A 23,493-nucleotide genomic window follows, 5' to 3' on the forward strand; every position below is an offset into this window, starting at 1 on the left:
ATCTGGCCACTATGCCCTGTAGGGTGCTGAGGGAGATGGAGCTCTTCTGTCTGCACTGCACATCCTGCTTGCTTTCATGTTTGGAGAACATGATAGTCTCTGGTTTTGCAGAGAGCAGAGCCCCATCTGGCCAAGCAGCTCAGCCCTGCAGCCAGTCTTTCAGCTTCTTCTTTCAAGGACTCGAGATACACACAAATACATCTAATTATATCCTGCCTCCCGTGGCTGCTGCACCAGTCTCACAGCCCTAGGTGCAACAGTGCCAGGAGCTTAGCACAAGGTCATTCATCAGTGGCCTTTCTGGACTGTGAGCAGGAGTGGATTTTACTCACCCCCAGAATTCTGCTCTGTGGAAAGGGCAAATACCATGAATTTCATGTCACAGCTAGACACTTCTTCCTGGATGGGAAATGATAAAGCAGTTCCCTGCATGCCAGGATGACGAGTCCCTCTCTGGCTCCCTGTTCCTTGAACATCTGTCCCAGGCCAGGTGACTTGTAGAGTTAAATGGGGATAAAGCTCTTTCTCTGGCCCTCAATTTAGCAAACTCTGAAGAATGTTGGGAAGATGCTGTGATAACACTCACATCCTTCCTGGCCTGCAGGGAGTCCTGGGGAGACAGAAAGCTTCCAGACTATGTCTCCTTTACCTGAAAAGCCATTTGAGCTGTGGGCTGGTGAAACCAGTGTCACAGGGGCTGTGACATTGGGGCTGTACATTACCAAGTGGCAGTGTCCCCTCTCTGCCAACACATCCTTCATGCCTTGGGCGGCAGCAGGCTGTGCAGCCTCCAACCAGAGGTGCCATATCCTGTGGTGTGTGGTTGGGAAGTGGCAAGACTCCAACTGATCTTCAAGGGCTTTGTAGTCACCTCCTTGGGCACTGGAAAGCAGAAATAAGTACAAACCAGGGGAATGATGTGAGAAAAGCCTTGTGTCCTTAGGGTGAACCTAGCTGAGCAGGAGAAGCACAAGGTGGAAGAGGAGGAAGCCCAGAGAAAAATGCCTATAAACCAAAATGCTCCAATGTGATTTTGCAAAGCCCTGCACTAAGTCTGTGGTTTGATACATCACTGATCTATAAAAGGCAAGGAAATGTTGCAAGGGAGACATTGAGGTCAATCAAGACAAAAGAGCTGAGGCTGATGACTTGGCGACCCTCTACCACCACCCAGACAGAAGGGATGGGCAGCCTGATGGTAGAGATCAGCATGGCCACAGGCAACATACTTCATGGGAAGGGAAAACCAGCCAGCCACCCTCTGAATTGAAGACCATGGTGCAGGTGTTGTACTGGCTTACAGAGTGGTTCTGCTCCCTGCAGGCTCGCTTCTAAGTAGAAAACAGGGATGGGATGGAGAGAAAGAGCGGAGCTGAGAGGGAACACAGTGGCTTTTCTGCTCCTTTCTGTTCCTCAGGGGTTCAGTTGTGGCTTGGTCCTGAGTGCAAGTTTCTTGGTGCCAAAGCTGCAGGGTGCTGAGGGTGGTAAGGCGTGGCTGAGGCAAGCAGAGCCCCATAGGGGTGTCCTCCCCACAGTCTCCCAAAACCCAGGAAGGTCAGCAACAACTGGCCCAGTGAAATCTCTCCCAGGCCCTATTTGGTAACTCCTAGATTGCCAGCAAGTGCTAACAGAGAGAGATTATCCAACCCACATTTGCACATAGGAGCTTCTCTGTGGGAATTACCTGGGACACCAACTGTTACCCAGTGAGGAGGTTCTGCCCAAGAGGATGAAGACAGGGGACAGGACCTTGGCTGAGGTTTTTCTGGTTGCCTCTAACCCAGAGAGCTGATGGTGTGCCAGGCACTTGGTTGGAAGGTGCTGCAAAGGATGGGTTCATCTGGATGTGAAGGAATGAGGTCATGAGGAATAGGGTCAAAAGGTTCTAGCTGGGAAGGGTGGGAGTAAGGAGAGTCAGGGCCCCACCGACTCATCCAGCTGTGTTATCAGGATGCAGCTGGATGCCTTGGCTGCTCCTGGCCCAGCACAGGACATTCAGCAAGTCCTCTTGCTATGGACTCCTGGCATCAGAGCCCTTAAGCACAAGAAAAGGGAACAGTGCCCAGGCTGGGATATGATGAGGCAGCTGATACGTCCTACACCTTGGTCCCTGGCTGTGCTTCTGAGAGGGAAGAAAAGCATTTCCTCATCGGGTCTGGCAGGACTGCTGGTGCTGCTGTGGTGAACCAAAGCTTCAGTGCCCACCTTGTCTGGCCTTACTGATCTCTGTAGCAGGGCCTGGGGATTTCATGGCTCAGCTCCCTCACTGCATGTAACAAACTCTGCAAATGGGTAGAGCAGAATTAGTGCAGAATGCAGATGGGGAGATGCTAGCTCAAGCTGGAGTCCTTCAGCAGAGTTCCCAGTCAGGAGTGTGGCAGTTGCCCTATTTCCCAGTACAGCAGCTGCCTGTCGCTTGAGGGCTTGCAAAGGGGGAGCTAAACTTTGTCTGCAGGCAAGGGTGGGGTGGCCTGGCTCTGGCTGTCTCACTTGGTTTAAAACTATTTTGGCCTCTGTGGTGTTTTGGGACTGCTCAGACCTCCTGACGTGATTTCCCCTCCCAGACCTCAGGTCTGACAGCAGTTGGGCAGCACCTTTGTTCAGGGAGTCTTCCCTGCAGAAAGGATGAGGAGCAGGGATGCCCATGCACTGCTTGTTTGAAGGCCCTAAGGACTGAGCCCTGGCTTTGGGAGGAGGAGAGGGAAGGCAGGATCTGACAGGCTGAGCCAGGAGTTGGGCTGAATTGCTGGGTCTGCGCCAGAGACCCTGGCTGCCTTCATCTGGTATCTTCCCCTCTTTGTCTGCTAAATAATTGAGCAGATATTCTGTTCTTTGGAGTGAGCTAATGGAGCAACGTTGGCCAGAGCTTCTGTAAGGATCCTGGCAAGAGCAAGCAGCAGGGGAAGGGGTGAGGCCCAAAGGTGAGGCTGTTGGTCCCTGGTGAGGGCATGTTGCCATTAGTACTGGACACACAGGCTGGAACAGGCTGTGGGCACAGTCAGTGGCCATCCTAGAGCTGAGATGAGCCATGTAGTGTCTCCCCTGTGCCTCATGGATGTCATGCCCTTGGAGGCAGGGGGAATGAGGTCAGGCAGTGCAATCCCCAGACCTGCCTGTGACTGATGCCTGCAGTGTGAGTCTGGAGGGTTAGGGCATGTGCAAGGAGCCAGGAAATTTGTCTGCATTGCAACTGTAGAAGAAAAGACCTAAGCAGCTTTCAAGGTTTGTCTCCCAGGGACTTCTGCCTGAAAGATGGAGAGAATGGAGGTAAGAGCACTGTGGTCAGCAGGACCGTGGTCGTAGCAGCCAGCAGAGCCAGGGTTCCTGAGCTGGAAACAACCACATTGTGCCATGGAATGCTGAGCACAACCCAGCAGGACCTGCCAGGAGGAGAAGCACTGAGCTGACATGATGTTGGGGGTAATTCTGGCTGGCTCTCCTCTGCACAGTGCAGATGGGGGCAGAGGGGTGGCCTGGCAGGAGGGAGGAAGTTCCCTGGGAGAAGTAGCACGCTGGTGAGTAGGAAGGTGAGGAAGCACGAGGCTGGGGAGCTGGGGCAGGCTAAGCAAACTCTATTCCAATTGCAAGATGGTTTGGGGCACACCTCCACTGGAGAAATCACAGAAGATCTCAGTCTGCAGATTGCTCATCAGGACCATCCATCTGCATATTTGAGTCACTGCTGGGACCCTGGGGACTTGGCTGGTCCCTGCTGGACACAGCATCTCTGCAGTCCCCTGGAACACTAATGACTGATCACTTAAACACTCAATGCTTCCTTAACACATATTGATGAATGAGCTGTCATGGACAAAGGTGCAGGAGTAGAGATTTCATGGACCACTGAGTCTCATGGAATCCTTCCTGCCTTGCTCTGAAAGCTCAGAAAATGAGTGGTGCTCAAGCCTTGCAGGCATAACGCTTTGGGATGAGCGTGAGCCAGAGCATGGGGAAATGAGTAGCTCAGACCTAGGTTTTGTAACTGCAAGCAGAGTCTGACCTTACTGATCTTTCTACAAGCTGCCAGCTCTGAGCACTGCATCCTGGGCAGGGGCACTGCCAAGGCTGGGATCTCCCAGTCCCTTGGGGCTGTCAGGCACACAGTGGGAAGCAGGAGTAGGCTTGATGCTAGGCAGCACCAGGCTTTCCTACTTCAAACTCTTTGGAAAACTGTGATCATAAGGGAAGGATCCAGGGCCAGACATGGACATTGTGTGACCAGCCCTGGTGGTAGGAGGACAGGAAGGGACTGGCATTCGGTGTGCCCATGTTATCCTGCCTAATATATGAAGTGCTGGGGAGACAGGAGTCAACACTGGAGACTGGTCCTCAAAGCTGGTCCTTATCCTGCCACGTGCAGACACAGGTCCCTATGTACCAGGGACGCCATGCTTTGTGCTGACACATTGCTTCACCCTACAGAGTCAAAGCAGGGGCTGTAATGGTGCAGATGGCAGCTGAGAGAGGACAGTGGATTCCTCAAGGACCATCCATTGTATTTCCCAACTCCTGCCTGTCAGGGAGGCTGTGCTCCTGGGTAGGTTGTTCCTTCCTGAGGAAGTTTGCTTTTCAGGCTACTTAATGAACTGCTTCAACAGTTCAGATGGCCTTGCCTTGCTTGCTGGAGCAGCACTGTCATGTGGGGTCTGTTCTGAACAGCAGAGAGGTGTGAAATACAGCAGCAGGATTTTCCTGGGTAAAGGCAGTGGGGAACCTCAGATGTGCTGTCCCTGGCATAGTGTGGCTCAGCCTTCCTGCAGGGATAGGAGAATTGCAGCCAGCCTAAAAGAGCTCTCCTGGGTTTCTCCAGGCTGGTGTGTTCCTGGAGAGGCCCTTGGGAACTTTTCTCACACTCCCAAGTTCTGAGTTTTCCCTGAGCTTCAGTCATCAGCCTCAGCTGAGGATGCTGGTTTGCAGGAGCATTAATGCATGGGAAGCCAGTGTTTGCACTGGAGAGGGTTTGTGAGGAGACCTATGAGGACAACAGCAGCAAAGCAGTGGGTGAGTAGCACCCACTCCAGGTGCTGGAGCCTGGAGCCACACTTCATCTTTCTTTCTGGGGGAAGATGTGGCACTTAGATGTGGCATGTGCTCCAGCATGGGCTCAGCACCATCTCAGCAGACTTGGGGCAATGACCTTGCCAAATCTGGGCCCTGTCAGCTGGGTCTCTTTTCTAGACAATACCAAGGCAAATTCAAACTCGGGATCCTCAGCTGCATCGCAAGGGGTAGGGTGCCACGCACCTGTCCATCCCACGCTGAAGCGCCTTGGCACTCGCCGGCAGCAGCCCGGCGCGGCCGGCTCGGCGTCCAGGGCTCGTCAGCAGCGCTGCGCTAAGGCGAGACGACAGGGCCGGCAGCGGCGGGCGCGGGCGGCCGGGGCGCATCCCGGCGGGGCCCTGTCGCTCCGCGTCCCGCCGGGGCCGGTCCCTCCTCACCCCGCCGGGGCCTGTCGCTCCTCATCCCATCTTCTGCACCCAGCGGCGGCCGCGGGCTGCGCGGCAGCAGGGCACGTACCTCATGAAGCTGTGCTCAAGGTCGGCGTCGGGAAGGGCGCTAGGAGGCTCTGCTTGTCTCAAGAGAGCTGCTCTCCCAAATGCTCTCTCCTCCTTGATTGGAGGAGGAGTTCTGACAAATATTTTGGGTAAGGTTGACACCTTGCTGGGAAAACAGCTGCTTGTTTCCTGGCTGGAAAAGTTGAAGGCTGGGTGCTAGCACTGTTCCAATGCTGCGGGGAATTTCATCTCCCTCTAGCAGGTCTTGGGGCTGGAGCACATGGCCATTGGAGGCTGCAGGTTGTGGGGAAGGTCTGTGAGGGGTCCTGGTCCCCATTGGTTCTGCTTCCGCCGTGTCTGAGCAATGTTCCTGCAAGCCCCATGGCTCTGGCATCCCCTATGCTGCAGGTGACAGCAGCATGCTGGTATCCCCTATGCTGCAGGTGACAGCAGCATGCTGGTATCCCCTATGCTGCAGGTGATGATGGCCAGCAGATGTGGGGGACACCCTGATCTCTTGGAAGCATCAGGCACAGAGGGCAGACCTACTCTCTGTGCCAGGGCAATGCAAAGCTGGGTGCTGGGGAAAGCAATGCAGATGTCCAGTGAAAAGGGGACTCTGACCACAGAGGGTGCTGGAATTCAGCCAAAGATACGGCCAGTGCCATCCTGAGTGGGTCTCCTCAGGATTCCTGTCCCACGCATCTCAATCCTGCTTGTTCCTTTTGAGCCCTGGATATGCCCTTCTGTCTGTTGGTGCTGCTCCTTCCCCGCTCCCAGGAATCACTTTGGAGACCTGCCCTCCCAGTAACAAGCCACTGGATGCTCCTCTTGCAGCAGCCCCAGGCTACCAGCTCTGTCTCAGCACATTTAACCCCCTCGCTGAGTCCACCCTCACAGTGATGAGAACAGACCCCGCGAGCCTGGTGCGAATCACCTGGCCCTGTGTGCTAGGCCAGCAGGAATTCAGGGCTCCCTCAGACCCCACCCCTGCACCCATGGGCTGCAGGGTGGCTGCACACTGCTGCCCTGCAAGGGCAAGGAGACACTCAGCCCAGCATGAGCTTAAAAAAATAGGCATTTTTTATTCCAGTGTAACTAGAGAATTACGACCCAAGAGAGGATTACTCACATTTATCGATAGGCTGTGATTAGATTACTGCCTAAATAGCTGTGCTTTAGCAACGCGTTTGTCCGCCTCAAGGAGAAGCAGCGAAGGAGGGGTGGTGCAGCCAAGCCCTCTGTGTCCTTGGTGGCACAGAGAGCTCTGAGCAATGCGGGCCAGGCGCTGTGCCATGGCACCTAGTCCTGCCTTGACTATTTACAGCTTCTTGGGGAGCAAAAGCTTGTCATGTTTATTTGGCTGCATGGCTGGTCAGGTGCTGAGCTCCATCCCTCCTGTGTGGCCTTGTTCAAGGATGGGGTATGTTCATCCCTTGCAATGGGGTCATGTTGCCCCTGCTCCCAGCCACAGCAGCACAGGTGGGAGATGGTGGCGTTGCCATCTCCGGGGGTCCTGGCAAGGGTGAAGACAGTACCCCACTTGTCACGGCTATTCTTGGCTGGGGGATCTGTTAAAGTGGCACCAGGTTGCGTCTCACAGGCCTGGTCCATGGCAGACCATTGGTCCCAGAGTCACTGTTAGGTAGTTTGGCTGCCTGAAGGAAGTGCCGGTTCCTCAGGTGTGCTGGGTTTGTCAGTGTCAGCCCTGTGCCAACGAGGCTGTTGCCAGCGGCTTATGCAAACAGCTCTTGCCAGGCACCAACTTCCCCCCTGCCAGTGGAGCTCATGGCTGAAGCAGCTGTGGGTGATGCTGATCACCCTTGTGGGTCGTGGCCAAAGCTGGGAATTCAGGGTGCCCAACAATCCTGCCTCTAGCAGCAGTGGGGGAGAGCAGCTCTCAGGAGGCTCTGGCTCTGCTCCCAGCTCTGCTCCACTATGACACAATGGGGGTGTCTGAAAAGACAGAGCTGATGGACTCCGAGTCTGACTTGAGCTGCAAGATCTTGGGGTGCTTGGGGTCAGGGAGGTCCTCTCCGAGGGCCAGGCGGACCTTGCCGTTCTGCGTCTCCCTGACAGGCTCGAGGAAGACCACGTGCTTGGCGGCGCTGGCCTTGCGGTTCGGGCCATCGGTGGCAGGGGGAGTGGTGCTGAGGATGGAGGACTGGGCGCTGCACTCCTGCGGGGGGCTGAGAGGAGCTGGCTTCTTGCAGCAGCTCAGGCAGCGGCAGGGGGTGAGGTACAAGTAGATGATCACAAGCACCAGGCTCACAATGCACCCCAGCAGCGTTGTGAGGCCGGTGCTGAAGGTCTCCCCATCCGGCTTGGGGTAGTGCACCGTCACATTGACTTCACACAGCCTGCTGAAATTGCGGGGGCTGTGGATGGCCAAGCCTACATAGACCCCTGAGTGCCAGGGCTTGGCTGCGGCGATCTTCAGGCTGCCGTTGCGGTAAACCTCCAGGGAGCGGTTGCTGTTCCCTGGGTGTTTGATCGGCTCATGGTGAGGAGAGATCCACATGTAGGTGGTGGCCAAGGCTGGCAGGCTGGTGTTGCAGGTGAGCAGGAGGGTCTGGCCCACCATCACGGGGGAGGGCACAGGGTGGGTGTCTTCAGGGCCCGCTGAGCAGTTCTCAAACATGTGGTTGTATTTGAGGAACTTGATCAAGGAGCGGGGCACGTCGTCAGACACCTTGCAGGTGTGTTCCTCAAAGAAATCCTTCACGGAGCTGAAACCTCGCTGCTTCCAGTGCTGGAGCATCAGGTAGAGCGGGCAGCTGCACCTCACAGGGTTGTTGTGCAGGTACAAGCCGTTCCTGATGTTTTCAGGCAGAGCTGCCAGCTCCTCCACGGGGATGCTGCTCAGGCTGTTGGAGGAGAGGTCCAGTGTGCGGAGGCTGTAGTTGCCCAGCCCCTGAACCGAGTGGAAGGGAAAGGTGGTCAGGTTGTTCCAGCTGAGGTAGACTTTCCGCAGGCCGCTCAGCTTGGTGAAGGCATTTTCATCCACTCGTGTGATGCGGTTGTTGTAGAGCAGCAGCTCCTCCAGGCTCACCAGCGCGTCGAAGTAGTGCGTCTCAATGGCGTGCAGGCGGTTGGAGGACATGTCGAGGTGCCGCAGGTAGGAAGCATTGTGGAAAGCCTGCGGAGAAAGGTCCTTGATCTGGTTGTGGCTGATGTGGAGGGCCTCGAGGTGTGGGAGCGCGGCCAGCCAGCGGTCGTGGAGCTGGGTGAGGGCATTGTGGCTGAGGTCCAGCGTGGTGGCAGTGGGTGGCAGCGCCCGGGGCACGCGCTGCAGCGTCTGCCGGCTGCAGCTGAGCAGGTCAGAGGTGCAGATGCAGGCGGTGGGGCAGCTGCGGGGCAGTGAGGAGGTGTGGGGAGCGTGGCCGTGGGCGCACAGCTGGAACAGCAGCAGCACCACCAGCTTCACCACCTGAGGCCAGAGCAGATCCGTGGGTGCCTGTCGGGACATTGTGCCGGGCAGGTGCCTCTTGTGCGGCTCAGCAGCACAGCCCAGCTCGACAGGATGCGAGAGGAAGCGTGCCGCGGTCCTGCCCTCTCTCCCTCTGTGCTGCCTTGGTAGGGAGGTCCTACCAAGCATGCACAGATGCCCCTTTGCACCCCGCAAAACAGGATCCCGATTCCAGCCGTGGGGCTTGAAAAGAGTTCAAGGGCAGCATCACCCTGCCCAGCTCTGCCGTGCCCCAGCGTGGCTGCTCGTACCTGTGGTCTGCTCTGGCTGCCGTGAGCTCCCCAGCACCCGAGTGCCGTGGGGTGGGAGCTGGCGTCTGCCGTCAGGGCTCTGAGGCGCTCCGGAGATGCAGGGCTGTGCTGCGGGCTCGGCGAGCGCCTTGCAGTCTTCCACTGCCGCGCGTCCCTGGAGCACGAAGTTTCTCACGGCTCAGCATCCCCATGCTCCGATCTCTGGTGAGCACCACCCGCCTCCCTCCTGGACAGCAGCATCTCCCCGGGAGCGGGGCTCGCTGCGGGAGCGCGGTCCCTCTCCTGCCCCTATTTATGACCGTGCTGGCAATGCCCAGCCTGTGGGCCGGGCAGGATCCCATTGGTCCTGGCGTGGGGAGTGGTGGCCGCGGTGGTGGCTGTGGCCGTGGTTGTCCTGTTAGTGGGCAGGGCGATGCACAGCCGGCACCAGCCTTGCGTGGTGGCTTTTCCCCAGGGATGCTCAGAACCACTTCACCAACCCTCCGACCTTACCGGTGTGCAGCTGCTGTCCCTCCCGCTGGAGAGGCACAGCCTGGAGCGGCTGGAAGCTGTAAGGCGACGGAGCAGGGCTGTGCTGGCTGCTCCACCACTGCCCAGCCTCCGGCAGGATGCTGTAATAAACCCGCCCCCTCGTCGCTTCTGGGAGCCCATCGTGGCCCATCCTGCACCCAGTCTGAGAGCAGGGATGCTCGTCATCCCCTTCCTGCCCCGGTGCTCAGCACCCAGTCACGATCCTTCACACTGCTCTCATCGTCACCAACCCCTGCATGAGATGGCAACGATCCTCTGGTTCCTCTGGCTCACCCCACGGCAGAGGGGGTGCTGCGGGGAGGGGTTGCCTCAGGATGAAGGACAGGATGCCCAGGAATGTCATTATCCAGTTAGTGGAAGTGGAAAGGCGGGCTGGGGAATTGGTTTCCATTAGGGCAGCGAAATAGCTCATTTGGCTGCTGCAGCTGCTTCGAGTCAAGGGGCTGTTAACCCCCTGCACCCCGGCCCAGGCTCAGCCTGTGCAGCCAGGTTGCTTCTCTGTTCTGCTTGCCTGAGGGCCAGCTGTGGAGCCAGCACTGTGTCTTGCTGAGTGCCACAGCGCTGGTGCCTGATGAAGATGCCTGTTAAGATGCCCTTCATCTGTCCCTGCTGCTGTTTGAAGCTAGGGACAGCCATGACTACTCCTTCCTGCCTTGTCGAGCAGACACTTGCCCTGGGGACACCCTGGGCTGTCCCTTGGTGTAGGGAGCACAGCCCCAGGCATGAGGCAACTGCTGCAGCAGCTCTCCCTTCACCTTTGTGGTGCTTTGAAGCGAGAATGGTGCTGCCTGCTTCAGCTGCCTTGCAGCTCGCTGGGCTCACCAGGCAAGGGCTGCAGCCTCAGCAAGTGCTAATGCACCGTATCGATCCCTGGAGCCGCTGAGCTGGGGGCGGCAGAGGATGGCTGCTGCCCTTCGACTGCATTTGAGCAGGTTTCCCTGGCTCCATGCTGCAAGGAGTCAGGGGACCCACCAGCTGGGGTTGCAGTGGGGTGGCCTTGTGACTGTAGGGTGGGTTTTACCCAGGGCAGAGGCCAGACTGTGTCTCTCCACAGGGCTGAGCGTGCGACAGCAGTGCTGCTGGCAGACCCCTGCTTCCAGCTGCGCTCCATCCAGTACCTGCTGGGCCATGCCGAGCCCTCAGCCCTGGCAGCTGCTGCCCCAGCTGCAGACAAGCGCCACTTCTCCCTGCACACCTGTAAGTGTTCTTGCTGCGTGGGCTGTGTCCACCATGGGGCTATGGCTGGGATTGGGGGGCTGGAGCTCCTGCCATCTGTGACCCCTACAACATATCCCAGCCCCTTAGCCTTGGGACAGGGATCCATGGCTCTCCTGCTGTCTCCCAGTGGTGGCATTTGGGATGGAGCTCTGTCTACTGCCTGCTTTTGGCAGCAGTTTTGTCCCTTTGTGGTGCCCAGTGTCCAAATTGCTGACCCCCGTTCAGGGACTCCTGTCTCCAACACCAAGCTCCCTGCCCTGGCTGGTTCCCAAGGACAGCTGCAGTTCCCCAGCACCTTGGGGGAGCCCGAGTGACATTCCCCCCACATCCACCATTTGTTTCACAGACACAGAGTACATCAGTGTTGAGGAGCTGGCAAAGGTGGAAAAGATGCTGAGCCACCTGAGTGAGGAGTCCAAGCAGGCAGCTGCCACCACATTGGTGAGTTTCCCCCCACCCACTCCCTGTGTGTGGCAGTAGCCCCAGCACCTAGCACAGCTGCTCTGGGACATGGGCTTTTTGCTGGTACTGGTAATAGCCTGATGTCTCCCAACAGCCCACCAGTGAGGAAGACCTGTGCCCAATCTGCTATGCACATCCAATCTCAGCCATCTTCAGACCCTGCTCCCACAAGTCGTGCAAGTGAGTAGCTCACATACATGACCCCCCCACCAGGATGGCCTCCCCATGCTGTGCTGGGGAGCACTCACATTCTTTCCTCCTCTGTCCCAGAGCCTGCATCAATCAGCACCTGATGAACAACAAGGACTGCTTCTTCTGCAAGGCCACCATCACAGGGGTGGATGACTTCACCAAGCCAGCCAGCTCTTAGCGCCCAGCCACACACCACAGGCTCCCCAAGCTGAGCAACTGACTTCTCTCATTGCCTGCAGGGCCAAGACCCAGCACCGGCTACAGTGCGGGGCAGGGGGCTGCCGGGAGGGACAGGATGGTAGGGGTGAGATCCAATGCCAGGCTCCGGGCCCCAGCATCCCCCTCACCCAGCACCTCTCTGTCCCACAGGCCGTTCTCAGGGAGGGGAGGCCAAGCTCTGCGGCAGCCCCAGTGCTGGGGCAGGGGGGCCAGGCTGGGCAGTTGGGCTGTTGACTTGCCCCTGGCTGGGGGCTGACTTCACGAAATGCAGCATTAAATTATTCTTCCTTATGTGGTGCCCTGAGATGTGGGGACAGGAATCCAGGCCAGCTCTGGCAAGCGCCCCAGCGGTCAGGCTGTGCTCAGACTACGCTCAGTGGTATCTGGAAATATAAATATTTAATGGAAGCAGCGCTGGGAGCGCAGGGGCACCGCAGCCTGCTACATGATGATGCGCGGCTCCGGGACGGACTCGGCGATGGACTTGTGTGGCAGCACGTTGGCCCCGTTGAGGTAGAGCTCGTCGTTGACGATGACGTCCTCGCCCAGCACAGTCACGTTCTCCATGCGCACCTGCCCCACACAGACCCCGTCACACCTGCCCCGCTTCAGGGCCCCCTGCCAAGCTCTTGCTCTTGCCCTTGCCCACCAGCGCATCCCTCCATCCCTTTGGCAGCAGCCAGGGGCGGTGGGAGGGCAAGAGCCCCAAACCCTGCAGAGGCAACCCTGTCCTCACCCACTGCCCCACGGAGCAGCTCCAGCCCACGATGCAGGACTCCAGCCAGGAGTGGGAGCGGATGCGTGCCCCCTCCAGCACGGTGCAGCGTTTGATGCGCACCCCGTCCTCCACCACCACACCGGCCCCGATCGTCACGTTGGGGCCGATAACACAGTTTGCCCCAATCTTGGCAGTGGGGTCCTGGAAGGAAGAGGGGCTGCAGCGGGGCCAGCAGGGCAGCTCTTGGCATGGCCTGTGCCGCTCAGCCAGCATGGGGACAGGAGGGCACAGCTCAAAGATGGCAGCAAGGGCAGTGGTAGGGAGACACAGAGAACCTGTGACAAGTGCCCAGGGCCAGTGTGCTGGGGGCTGGCACTTACCACCAGCACGTTCCCTACAACACCAGGCCCTGAGTGCAGCTTCTCGGGGTGCTGAGCCCGCAGCCACTGCAGGTACATGCACATGCCCGTGAGGAAGTCCTTTGGCTGCCCAATGTCCATCCAGAAGCCTGTGGGGACAAAGCCAAGGTGACAGCCCTCAGCATGGGGGTGACAGTGCAGGCAAGACCCTGCCATGCTGCATACACCACGTGCAGAGCCTTACTCTGCAGCTCCATGGCATAGAGCTGTCCCTCCTGTGCCATGGCTGGGAAGATCTCCTTCTCGATGGAGGTGGGACGCAGCTGTGGGGACAGGACACATGGCTGAGCAGTGAGCCCAGGGCCCCCAGCCCAGCCCCAGCAGCCCACCCCCTACCTGGATGCGTTGCAGGATGCCGGGGCTGAAGATGTAGAGGCCAGCATTGATCTTGTTGGACACGAAGACGCGCGGCTTCTCCACGAAGCGGCAGATGCGGCCGGTGTCAGCCTCACTCACCACCACGCCGTACTTGGCTGGTTCCTCCACGCGGGTCACCACCAGGGAGCCCTCGCCACCGTGCTGCCGGTGGAAACGTGCCAGCGCCGCGAAGGGGAACTCGCAGATCACGTCGCTGTTAAGGACAAAGAAGGGCTCCCCGCCCTCGGCCAGCAGGTCCCGCGCCAATGCCAGCGGCCCCGCTGCCCAGCCGTGAGTGACACCACAGGGCTGGGGGGAGCTGAGTGCCCAGATCCTCCTGGCCCCACCTGTGACTGTCTCAGCATCCCTGCTCCCCACTGCCCCTCTCAAGGCCCCAGTCCCTCCAGATCCTCAGCTAGGGCCCTTACCTGGTACTGCTGCCCCTGATTTTCCTCATCCTGCCTATACCCATCCTGGCACACCCAAACCTCCTGGAGTCCTCAGACGTGTCCATCCATATCCACTCTCCTGTCCATGGTGTCCTCTTTCCAGTGTGCTCTAGCCCTACCCATTCCCACCTTTGCTGAACATGGCTTTCCTTTCCCAGTTCCCCCCTGCCCATTCCCCCCATCCTCCTGCCCATGGTGTCCCCCTCCCAGTGTCCCCCAGTCCTGCCCACCCATACCCACCCTGCTCCCCATGCCCCTCAACCTGACCACGTCCACCCTGCTGCTCCTGGTGTCCCCAACGTTCCTAGCCCCACTTGTACCCATCCCAGTGTAACCCCAGCCCACCCTGCTGCTGCCGCCCCCCCGGCCCTGCCCGCTTCCTACCCGTGCCCAGCGGCTCCTTCTCGTGGGACAGAGCGATGTGGATGCCAAGCTGCGGGCACAGGGTGAGCTGCAGCTGCGGGGCGGGATTGCGGGGGAAGGCAGGGGGATGTGGGAGCCCCTTACCCGCTGCTCCTGCTCCCGCATGGCCGCCTCCAGCGCCTCCGACATGTAGCTCACGGCCAGCACCACATGGCTGACACCCGCCTGCGGGAGCAGGTACGGCTCAGCTTGTGGCGGGGCGACCCCCACGCCACCCCCCGCGCCCCGCGCCGGGCCGGACCTGTCGCAGCGCCTCCAGCTGGTGCAGCAGCAGCGCCTTGTTGCAGAACTCCACCAGCGGCTTCGGCCGGCTCAGGGTCAGCGGCCGCAGCCGCGTCCCGAAGCCGCCCACCAGGATCAGCGCCCGCATCGCCCCGCGCCCGCGACACGTCAGCGCCGCGCGCGCTGCGCGCGTCACCGCGACACGCCACGCCCCCGCGCCCGCCCCGGGTCCTAGCGCCGGCCTCGGGTCTTGCCGCCCGCCCCGGGTCTTACAGCCAACCTCGCGTTCCAGCGCTCACCCCGGGTCCTGCCCCCCGCCGCAGCTCCTAGAGCCGGTCTCGGGCCCAGCGCCCGCCCCAGATCCTGCTGCCGGCGTCCCGCATCCAGGTCCTAGCACCGGCCTCCGATCCTGCCTCTCGCCGCGGATGGGCCCCAGGTCCTAGCGCCGGCCCCCAGGCGCTGTCGGCCGCCCGGAGTCCCATCGCCCACAGAGGGATCCCGCTCGCCTCCTGCCCCACCCCGGGAGCTGCCAGGTCCAGTCACTGCTCTGCGCGGGGCTGGTGCTCCATTCCCCGGGCCGAGAATTGTTGGGAAGAAAGAAGGGGCACAGCTGCACCCTGCAGCGGGCAGCAAGGTGGGTGACATGGGTCCTGCCTGAGCCTTGCCCCCACCCCACTCCCCGGGGAAAGGCAGGCATAGCACACCACGGACAAAAACAGATCCTTTAATGGTTTTTGGTTCTCTGTGAAGCACAAACAGGGTGATTATTCATGTAAAAAGAAACTGGGGGGGAAGCAAGGCTATGTACAAGCTATGGAGTCCCACTGTGGTGGTCTAGGGGGAAGCACAGGCAATGCCCCCCCGCCTCCAGAGAAAGAGCACGAGGCAACACTGGAAAGGTGGAGGGGAGCTCCCTAGGACTCAAGGTGCTGCACCAGCCCGAGCACAGCCCGCTGGGGGCAAGGACATGCACAAGGTAGGATGCAAGGAGCCCAGAAGGGCAACAGGGCTGTTGTAGGTCTCTGAGTCACCTGCTCCACGAGCCTCGCTCCTTCCTCCTGCCCGTTCCCGGACCACCCCCGGCAGGGCAGCACCTCGCAGCTGCGATGGAGCAGGAAGCCAGTGCAAAGGGGCACCGATGGCTCTAGAACTACCCAAAGGGAGGGTGTCAGCATTTGGGTGTTGGTCTCTTCTCCCAGGTAACTACTGCTAGAACAAAAAGGAATAGCCTCAAGCTGCACCAGAGGAAGTTCTGAATACTGGGGGCAGGGGGGAGGGGGAAGGACGGAAATCACTGAAAGGGTTATCAGGCATTGGAAGAGGCTGCCCAGGGAAGCAGTGAAGTCTTCCTCCCTGGAGGTGTTTAAAAGCGGTGCTTTAGGGATATGGCTTAGTGGTGGACAGGGTAGAGGAGGGTTAATAGTTGGACTTGATGACTGTGAAGGACTTTTCCAACCTAAACATATCTATGAATGAAGTCCTTATCCAGGGAGCTGGAGGGGAGTGGTGGCTTGGGCAAGCCTTTGAAGAGCTGGGAGAGAGGCAGAGAGGTATGATGTAGGTAGAAAGCTGGCAACTGCCCCTGCACCCTTCCAGAGCCCCTGCCATAGACCTACACCTGCTGTGGCAGCTCTGGCTGGCCCCCAGCACAGCATCAACGCTTTCGAAGCAGACCGTGCACAAACCGCATCGGCACACATGCTACATGCGAGTATTCTCCAAACGAGCTTTCCTGAAGTAACAAACCAAACCAGCAACAAAAAAACCAACAAAGAAACCCCAACCCTGGCCTTGCAGGTACCCAGGCAGTTCATCAGGCAGCCAGGGAAACGGTAACGCCATGGAACAAGTCACTGACACCAGGGAGGGAGCAAGTGGAGGTGCCAGTACAGAAACACAGCGGGTGATGCAGAGCGGGGTACGGTTCAGTACCACCAGGCCACAGTATCAAACGTTAATGCCCTCATCAAGGGGAGCTGTGGGTAAAGCACCAGCTCCAGGAAGGAGCCTGGCAGCAGAGCAGGTCACAGCTGGCTGTTCATCCCCATACTGGTTATTAATTTTGGGAAAGACCAACTCTCTGCAGCAAAACTAAAGGAAACAGTCTGGTGGCGGCACTCCTCACTCAGCCAGGAGCCCCCTCCCTCAACTGGAGGCCCTCTGGGAGGAGACAAGGAGCGGGGTCAGCCCTAACCCTCAGCCTCCCCTTCCACCATCTCCACACATGGACCTGCCAGAAGAGCAGAGGGAAGAGGACAGCCTGGTGCTGGAGGGACATAGTCTCCTACAACCTGTAGGACCAACACTACAGGACAGAAGGGTTGAAATGGTCCAAAAGGCCCCGCTGCACAGCTGGGGTCACGTTAACTGCTACAGATACTATTGCTAGCCCATGAGCTGAGTTCTTGCTTGGTCAGTGGTCCAGGGCAGTGACTCTCACAGAGCCCCGTGTCTGCCTGCACACAGGTCTGCCCATGCCACACCAGTGGGGAGGGAGCAGGACCCAAGCCTGAGCACAGCTCTGGGCAGTGGCATTCCCTCCCGGCTGCAGCTCTGCCAGGGGTTGCATTTGGTCATTTTATTTCTGAGTTTGGGTTGGTTACTCACAGTGCCCAAACAACAGAAAAAGGCAGCATCAAAAGCAAAGCCCCGTTGGAAAACCCAGGGCAGAGCTCACAACACCAAGCACATAGGCCAGCACCTGTGCTGCTCACCATCAGCCCCACAGACACTGCCAACCGTCAAGTGCCCTTTCCAAATAGCTCAGGAGAATTTCAAAGGGAAGGTTCTCCTGGGGGCTCCAGAGGCAGGAGGTTCCTCACACCACAGCCCCTCAAAGAGCCCCAGAGCTCTCCTGCTTTCTCTTCCCTGTGTCCAGGTCCTGCCTTCAGAACACACATGTGACAAAGGGAGAACCAGAACACCCGGGTATCTACATAGCCTCCTCCAGAAGGCAGATCTAGTGCTGTCAGAACCATGTGGTTGGCACAAGGAGCTCTTCCATCCTGCCTCCCCTCAGCTCTCCTATCAAGTACATTTAAAAAACATGGAGCAATACAACTGTTTAAAACCAAAGTCATCTGCTTTTTCCCCATAGCAGTAGGTGGTCTTGTCTGCTCCTGCCACCAGGACAGTGAGAGCCGCAGCACAGGGCTACTGGTTCTCCTCACGCATCTGTTCCATGATGTTGATGAGGCTTTCCAGCCCGAACACGTAGCCCATGTCGGGTCCGTCGTGCACAGTGGGGTCATCGCGGAAGCCCTTGAAGGTGCTGTGTGCAAAGTCAATCATGCGCACATCCACCTTGGGCTGTGCCGAGGAGCCAGGCTCCGTGCTGCTGCCATCCTGCAGGCCCTCCGGGACAGAGCTGTCCACCCGCTTCGGGCGCGTCTCCGGCCGGCGCTCCACAAACATCCCTGCCCTGCTGTCCTTCCCGTCGTAAATGATGAGAAGGGAGCTGGAGTAGAAGCGGTAGGAGGCCTGTCTCTCCAAAACCGCCTTCAGGCTTCGCAGTTTGGCCAGGACAGGCTCAAAGAGGTCCTTGCGCAGCTCGATGCCGTTGTGGAGATACTGGTAGAGGGCGTTGCGGAAGCCCTCGATGGAAAGACCTCGTCCATAGTATTTGTTCCTGCACAAGTAATGTCCTGTGTCCAGCTGGTAGACCTAGAACACCAAAGGAAACAGGTACCAAGTGGGAGCGACAGGTTACGGCCCTGCACGGAGAGCCCTGAGCTGTCCCGCACTGACAGGGTGGAAGGAACTCGTTCCATTCCTCCCCAGAGGGAGCAGGAAAGAGTTCTGCGTGCTCCCTGAATCCTGCAGCAGCTCATGGGTGCAAACCATGGGCACAGACAGGGTACCTAAGCACTAGTTCTCTCCTAGGACACCCAAAAAGTGGCTCCTCACCTCAAGCATCCCCAGGAGGCACAGCAACCTGAGGCTTAAAAAGCAGCACCTTTTGGCAACCTGGACAATCCTCTGGTGGCAGGAGCTGCTGCCACAGGTACTGCCATTATTAGGTGATATGATTGGTGAGGGGCCCTTGTTGCTTCAGAGTCTGTGGGCAGACATCTGGATTACAAGATCCTTCCATGGGTGGGGAAAGGAGCAACTGTTGCACAACAGCAGCAAACCCTTATGTGCAGGGTGCAGCCACCAGAGGAGTGTACAATGCAGGAAGGTCAGCTGCTGCTGGGACAGAGGCACAGGTCGTGCCCTGGGCACTACGATTCCGCCCGAACACTAAGCCACAAAAATAATTGCATTAGAAAACCCTCTAATTGTCTGTGGACAAGAGAGCTCTGGATAAAGCAGGCCTTCTCAGGAGAAGCAGCTTCCTTTGTTCTGGGCTTAGAAATGAAGACAAAAAGCATGTACCATGAACACTGCTGCACCTACCTAACTGGGAGGCTTCGTGACAGTGCTCAGCACAAGACACTAACCGGGAGGTCTACTGAGGCTGTGGAACAGGCTGTGCAGCAGCTGCAGCCTGGGGGATCCCTACCTGCATCCCACAGACGCGCACGCCCAAGGTGGCAGAAGTGCTCTGTTCACACTTCTTCATCTGCCGAGCAGCCTTCTCCTCAGACGCATCATCTCCGTGCTGCCTGGTTCCCATCTTCAGATCAAGCACACAGGGAAGCTTGAAGTGATGCACCACGTTCTCCAGCAAAAGGAACTCTGGGAGACGTGTCAAGGAGAGCTCACCGGTGAGAGACACTGCTCCCTAGGGCCACCACAGACAGGGGCGTAGGCCGGCGTGAGATAGGGTTGGACAACCAGCAAACAGGAATCAGAGAACCCAGACAGGTAGAACAACCCAGGTGGAACAATTCATGTGGGGAAATGAAGAGGACAAAACCCCAACAGCAGTGCCCAGGCTTTGCTGGTTATCAGAAATCAGCCTGGAAAGTGGAATAGGCAACAGTAAGCAAGATGACTGCAGGCATACTGGAAACTCAGCAGGGGGAACAGGAGAGCAGAGTGCCAGTGTCAGGAAGGACACAGCACACCAGTGAGAACTGCTGATATGCCCAAAGAGAGCTTAGGGTCTAATCATATTAGCAATTTAACCACATGGATAAACAATGCAATCCCCATGGACTGAAAACTCAGGGGTCAATCAACAGCACAGTGCTGCTGCTACTGCCAATGCTGCCCAACACACATTGGGGAGCCAGGGAGGCTACAAAGGCAGGAAACAGAAGGGTAACAGCAGCCCTCAGGCACAGTGGGCAAACCCTCCACTAGGGCACAACTTTGAGGACAAACCCCAGACAATTGGGGCAAGAGCTTGACCCAAAGGGGAGAAAACAACACTGAAGTTTGCCCTGCAGGGCACAGCTTAACATGGAGACCGGAGCACAGCCACAGTAACCTTGCAAGGAAGTTTAATGTTTAGACAAAAAAAACCCCAAACCATCACTAGCTGTGCTTCACTTTGAAAGAGCAACTTCATAAAAATAAGGAAGTGTCATTTAAGAGGACAGGCAAAGAGAACTACTCCTCTGCAAGTCACACAGGCTAACTTACAACTAAAATCCTGGAGGCTCAGAGCACAGATTTGAGGACATGGAAAGGAAATCTGCAGAAGTAAAAGGTGCAACATACAGATACTAAAAGTAAGGTGGTTCCCATGTGAGGAAAACACTACCAAACTCCAGCAGGTGAAACAGGAAAAACAAACAGCCCCCAAGCTGGCAAGTTCAAGACAAAAACATGAGAAATCACGTGGAAGGCACATGAAGTAACAAATCCAGTTAGTCTGGAGCCAAGCCAAGTCGGTCAGACTGCCCAGAGAGTTGAAAGATGAAGTACAAGAGCAGCTAAAGGGAGCAGCAGTGGCACAGGAGTGTGCAAAGAGAGCCCCTGGAAACAGGATAGCTATTTTGCTGCTTAGTTCACTGGGAAGACCTTAAGGGATTCCCAAGCCAGAATTCCGAGTTTGGAGAATGCTCAACTGAAATGGCCAGAGAAGGGCTCGTATGTCAAACACAACCTGAGTCCTGCAACTCACATAACACCATCTGAACACCAGGAGACTGAACAGGGGCTACTGCAAACCAGCCTGACTGGTCTTGCAGCCTGGGTGGCCAGCAGGGGCTGTGTGTGGAGATCCACACCATTTAGCAAGCGATCTGGAAGAGTGAGCCAACAGGGGGGTGGCGAAGATTCCCAAAGTACTAAGCCACTCAAAGCTGCAAAAATAAGAAAGGGTTGTGAAGGACTCCAGGGATCTTATGAGACTCACTCTGCCATTAAGGACCAGGTGAGATTCACTACACACTATGCACAAAATGATAAACATAAGGAGAAAGAGACTCTTAGTGCATAAAGTAAGGGCTTTGGAGACAATTTAGCAGTCAGGAATGGGATCTGTGGGCAATGAAACAGCAGTTATAACAAGAGATTGTGCTAGGAATTATGAGGGAGAGGAAGGACAGCATTAAATACCAGAAGACACCTCCAGTTCACCTGGCATAGAATCACAGAATGGTCTGGGTTGGAAGAGACCTTAAACATCACGCATCTCCAACCCCTCTGCCACGGGCAGGGACACCTTCCACTAGATCAGGTTGCTCAAGGCTCATTCGACCTGGCCTTGAACACCTCTAGGGAGAGGGCATCCACAACCTCCCTGAGCTACCTGTTCCAGAGTCTCACCACCCTCACTGTAAATAATTTTTACCTAATATCCACTGTAAATCTGTCCTCTTCCAGCTAAAACCCCCTACAGTTCAAACCACAAGCCAGCAATGAAAGAAAACAGAGGGTGATCTAGTCAGAAACGTGGCTGCTCCAAGCATCAGCGTCACTGCACGGGAAGCAGGAAGGAACAGCAACAAGAAACACCTGACACTGCTTTGGTTGTGTGAAGGACAGGAAAGCCAAAGGAAATGGAGGGCTGCCTGCCCAAGCAGCAGGCGTGAGGCCGGGGCGGCAGCAGCAAGCTGCCACACTCGGTTCTGCTTCCCAAAGGATACTGTAGAGCTTTCGGTCCTTGGACTCGGAGCGCATGCGGCTCAGCTGCTGCTTGTGGCAGCGCAGGCTCCAGGGGTTATAGCTGATCTTCTCAGAGCTCAGACCACTGTTCCCATCCAACATCTGAAATGGAACATCTGAATGGATGTGCAGGTCCATCCTGGGACTCTTTGTTTCCTGCATGCTGCTGGTATAAAGACAGAACAAACTTGCTTGTTAGGATCCATGCATCCTCCAGACACAACTGTCCCCCTCTTCGGGACACAACCATCTCCTGCTGCACACTTCACACAATACAAAAGCTCTTAACAGCAAATCCCCACAAATACCCTGGGCTATGAAGCCATGCTCAAGGATCTGGTCTAACATCTCTGCTAGGTTGTACTGTAGGAATATTTGTTTCTCAGGCAGCTCTGGCTGGTTCAAATAGGCAGAGACTTGTATTCAAAGTAGCCTTGGAAGAAACTTCTGGGTTAATAACCAGGTGGATTGAAGTGTTTGAATCTACTGCACATGCTGTGGTTCCACATCCAATAAACTACCAAGAGTTATATCCTCTGTCAGAAGCATTTCATGTGGATGAGTTCACCCTAAACCCAGCACAACTCCTGACATCATTTGCAGCACCACAGTAGGCTGGGTCAGTAAGTATGAGACAGCCTGGCCACTGTATGGAGTGCAAAATACCCTCGATAAAAGGAGCCCCAGAGCTGAAAGGGGAAGAGACATTTGCTGCTCATCATGCTGTCACTGGGCTCCCAAAGCTTTACCTTTCAGTGCTGTCACTGGCCAGGCCAGGCTTTTCCTCCTTGTGCTCAGTGCCACTGCTTGATCTGTGAAGGCTGCGACGCGAGTGCTTGCGCCGTGGCTGGTCCCTCTCTGGCATATCATCCTGCTCCAGAGCCTCGTTCTCCACGTAGGGATAGGCCACCAGGTTAATGTAGCCATCACTGTCTCCCTCAAAACAGACAGACACCACACCTGCCAGAGAGAAGGGAAGTGTCAGTTCCGTTTCCCAAGAGAGGGAACACAACCACTAGCACCCAAACGTTCAACAGGAGAGAGGAAAATGTAGCTCCCAGAGCAGCGCATCCGGAGCCTGAAAGGTTTAAGACTACAAGAACCCAATCCTTGTCAGCACAGCAGAGGAGAAATCCCCCAAGCAGTGCTCTGTGTCTACCTGAGAGAGCAGGGGGCAGCAGCAGAGGAAGCTCAGCCACTCACAGGAAATGAAGGACAAAAGCACAGCTGCTAGGCTGAGGGGATTATTTCCTTCCCTTCAGTCTTGCAGCCAGTATCATCCAATGGGAAGCAGAGTCTCCCAAGGTGTTGAGGTGGGCAAAACACACGCAATACCTATCTAGTTCGTTTGGGTAAGCATCTATGCCCTGCAGAAGTGTTCCTGCTGTTGACAAGGACATTGCTGGCCAAGGAGGAGTGTGCTTTCTCTGCTGAAGGACATCTCCAGCACCTGAACTGTGAAGCACGAAGTGGAGGCCAAGGTGACACCTGCCACCCTTACTACAAGCCAATCAGTCTTGCAGAACAGGGATCTGCAAGGTCCTAGGGCTTCCTAGCTCTGGAAGTTGAACTACCCCAGCCAGGTGCAGGCAAGCAGGACCATTTGTATCCTCTCCAGTTTTACCTTCTGAAGGCTCCCAGAAAGCACTACAGTCCAAAGGAAGGTATAGATCTTTCACAGCACAGATTCTGAGTACCTCTAGCTGGCTAGCCACAGAACAGGACAGCTGACATCTTCATCCCTGAGACTCCTCAAGCCCTTAAAACGAAGCTGTCAGCCCATCTCCCAACTTGCAACAACAAAAATCTTTCACTAGCATTGAATAGCTGCCAGGAGCATCAGATGCTAGATGGACCAAATCAGATGATTCATCACTAACATGAAGAAGCCTCACACTGCTCAGCTGATGCAGGGTATCACATTGGTGCCCTTCCTTTTCCCTTATCTGCACATGACAGTGCTAACAAGGTTCAGACACAGCTCAACAACCTCAGGGCAGTTCAGGACTCCAGTGTGTCACTACATAAATGCCACTGCAAGTGCTGTGGCTGCCTGGACATGCTCC

At 56.9% G+C, this 23,493-nt stretch overlaps 4 protein-coding genes across 6 annotated transcripts in view; 1 reads left to right on the forward strand and 3 right to left on the reverse strand.

Moving 5' to 3' along the window:
- The window catches only part of RNF123 (ring finger protein 123), a 51,126-nt gene extending 38,998 nt beyond the window's left edge, over positions 1 to 12,128 (forward strand). The window contains exons 36-39 of the mRNA XM_054166834.1: positions 10,801 to 10,943; positions 11,311 to 11,405; positions 11,521 to 11,606; positions 11,697 to 12,128. Coding sequence (XP_054022809.1) covers positions 10,801 to 10,943; positions 11,311 to 11,405; positions 11,521 to 11,606; positions 11,697 to 11,796 — 424 coding nt within the window. The 3' untranslated portion in view covers positions 11,797 to 12,128. The remainder of the gene's footprint in view (positions 1 to 10,800; positions 10,944 to 11,310; positions 11,406 to 11,520; positions 11,607 to 11,696) is intronic.
- On the reverse strand, positions 6,928 to 11,755 carry AMIGO3 (adhesion molecule with Ig like domain 3). The gene is made up of 2 exons (XM_009907651.2): positions 11,675 to 11,755; positions 6,928 to 9,763 (listed from the first exon to the last, which is right to left on the reverse strand). The coding sequence occupies exon 2, from the start codon at positions 9,091 to 9,093 to the stop codon at positions 7,432 to 7,434; it is 1,662 nt and encodes a 553-aa protein (XP_009905953.2). The 5' UTR covers positions 9,094 to 9,763; positions 11,675 to 11,755; the 3' UTR covers positions 6,928 to 7,431.
- Positions 12,129 to 12,210: 82 nt separating the features above from the next.
- On the reverse strand, positions 12,211 to 14,601 carry GMPPB (GDP-mannose pyrophosphorylase B). Its single transcript, XM_054166787.1, has 8 exons — positions 14,445 to 14,601; positions 14,288 to 14,368; positions 14,165 to 14,213; positions 13,311 to 13,612; positions 13,159 to 13,237; positions 12,936 to 13,063; positions 12,574 to 12,756; positions 12,211 to 12,410 (listed from the first exon to the last, which is right to left on the reverse strand). The coding sequence occupies exons 1-8, from the start codon at positions 14,571 to 14,573 to the stop codon at positions 12,279 to 12,281; spliced, it is 1,083 nt and encodes a 360-aa protein (XP_054022762.1). The 5' UTR covers positions 14,574 to 14,601; the 3' UTR covers positions 12,211 to 12,278.
- A 533-nt stretch (positions 14,602 to 15,134) lies between these two features.
- Positions 15,135 to 23,493, reverse strand: part of IP6K1 (inositol hexakisphosphate kinase 1) — a 42,864-nt gene continuing 34,505 nt past the window's right edge. For 2 of the 3 annotated variants that reach the window (XM_054166763.1, XM_054166758.1), the window contains exons 4-7: positions 22,177 to 22,387; positions 21,409 to 21,593; positions 18,930 to 19,105; positions 15,135 to 18,088 (exon numbers count right to left, since the gene is read on the reverse strand). In XM_054166763.1, the coding sequence (XP_054022738.1) occupies positions 17,579 to 18,088; positions 18,930 to 19,105; positions 21,409 to 21,593; positions 22,177 to 22,387 (1,082 nt within the window). In that variant the 3' untranslated portion in view covers positions 15,135 to 17,578. The remainder of the gene's footprint in view (positions 18,089 to 18,929; positions 19,106 to 21,408; positions 21,594 to 22,176; positions 22,388 to 23,493) is intronic. The other variant, XM_054166769.1, reaches the window with a different exon arrangement.

Source organism: Dryobates pubescens, chromosome 1 (genome assembly GCF_014839835.1).
Source record: "Dryobates pubescens isolate bDryPub1 chromosome 1, bDryPub1.pri, whole genome shotgun sequence".
NCBI classification, from domain to species: domain Eukaryota; kingdom Metazoa; phylum Chordata; class Aves; order Piciformes; family Picidae; genus Dryobates; species Dryobates pubescens.

Bases quoted from the DNA above. Each gene is read 5' to 3' on its own strand.
- AMIGO3 (XM_009907651.2), bottom strand. From the start codon at position 9,093: ATGCTTGGTAGGACCTCCCTACCAAGGCAGCACAGAGGGAGAGAGGGC.
- GMPPB (XM_054166787.1), bottom strand. From the start codon at position 14,573: ATGCGGGCGCTGATCCTGGTGGGCGGCTTCGGGACGCGGCTGCGGCCG. The intron at 14,369-14,444 runs GTCCGGCCCGGC...CTGCTCCCGCAG, and splicing joins AGCTGGAGGCGCTGCGACAG to GCGGGTGTCAGCCATGTGGT. The intron at 12,757-12,935 runs GTAAGTGCCAGC...TCTTCCTTCCAG, and splicing joins TTGTAGGGAACGTGCTGGTG to GACCCCACTGCCAAGATTGG.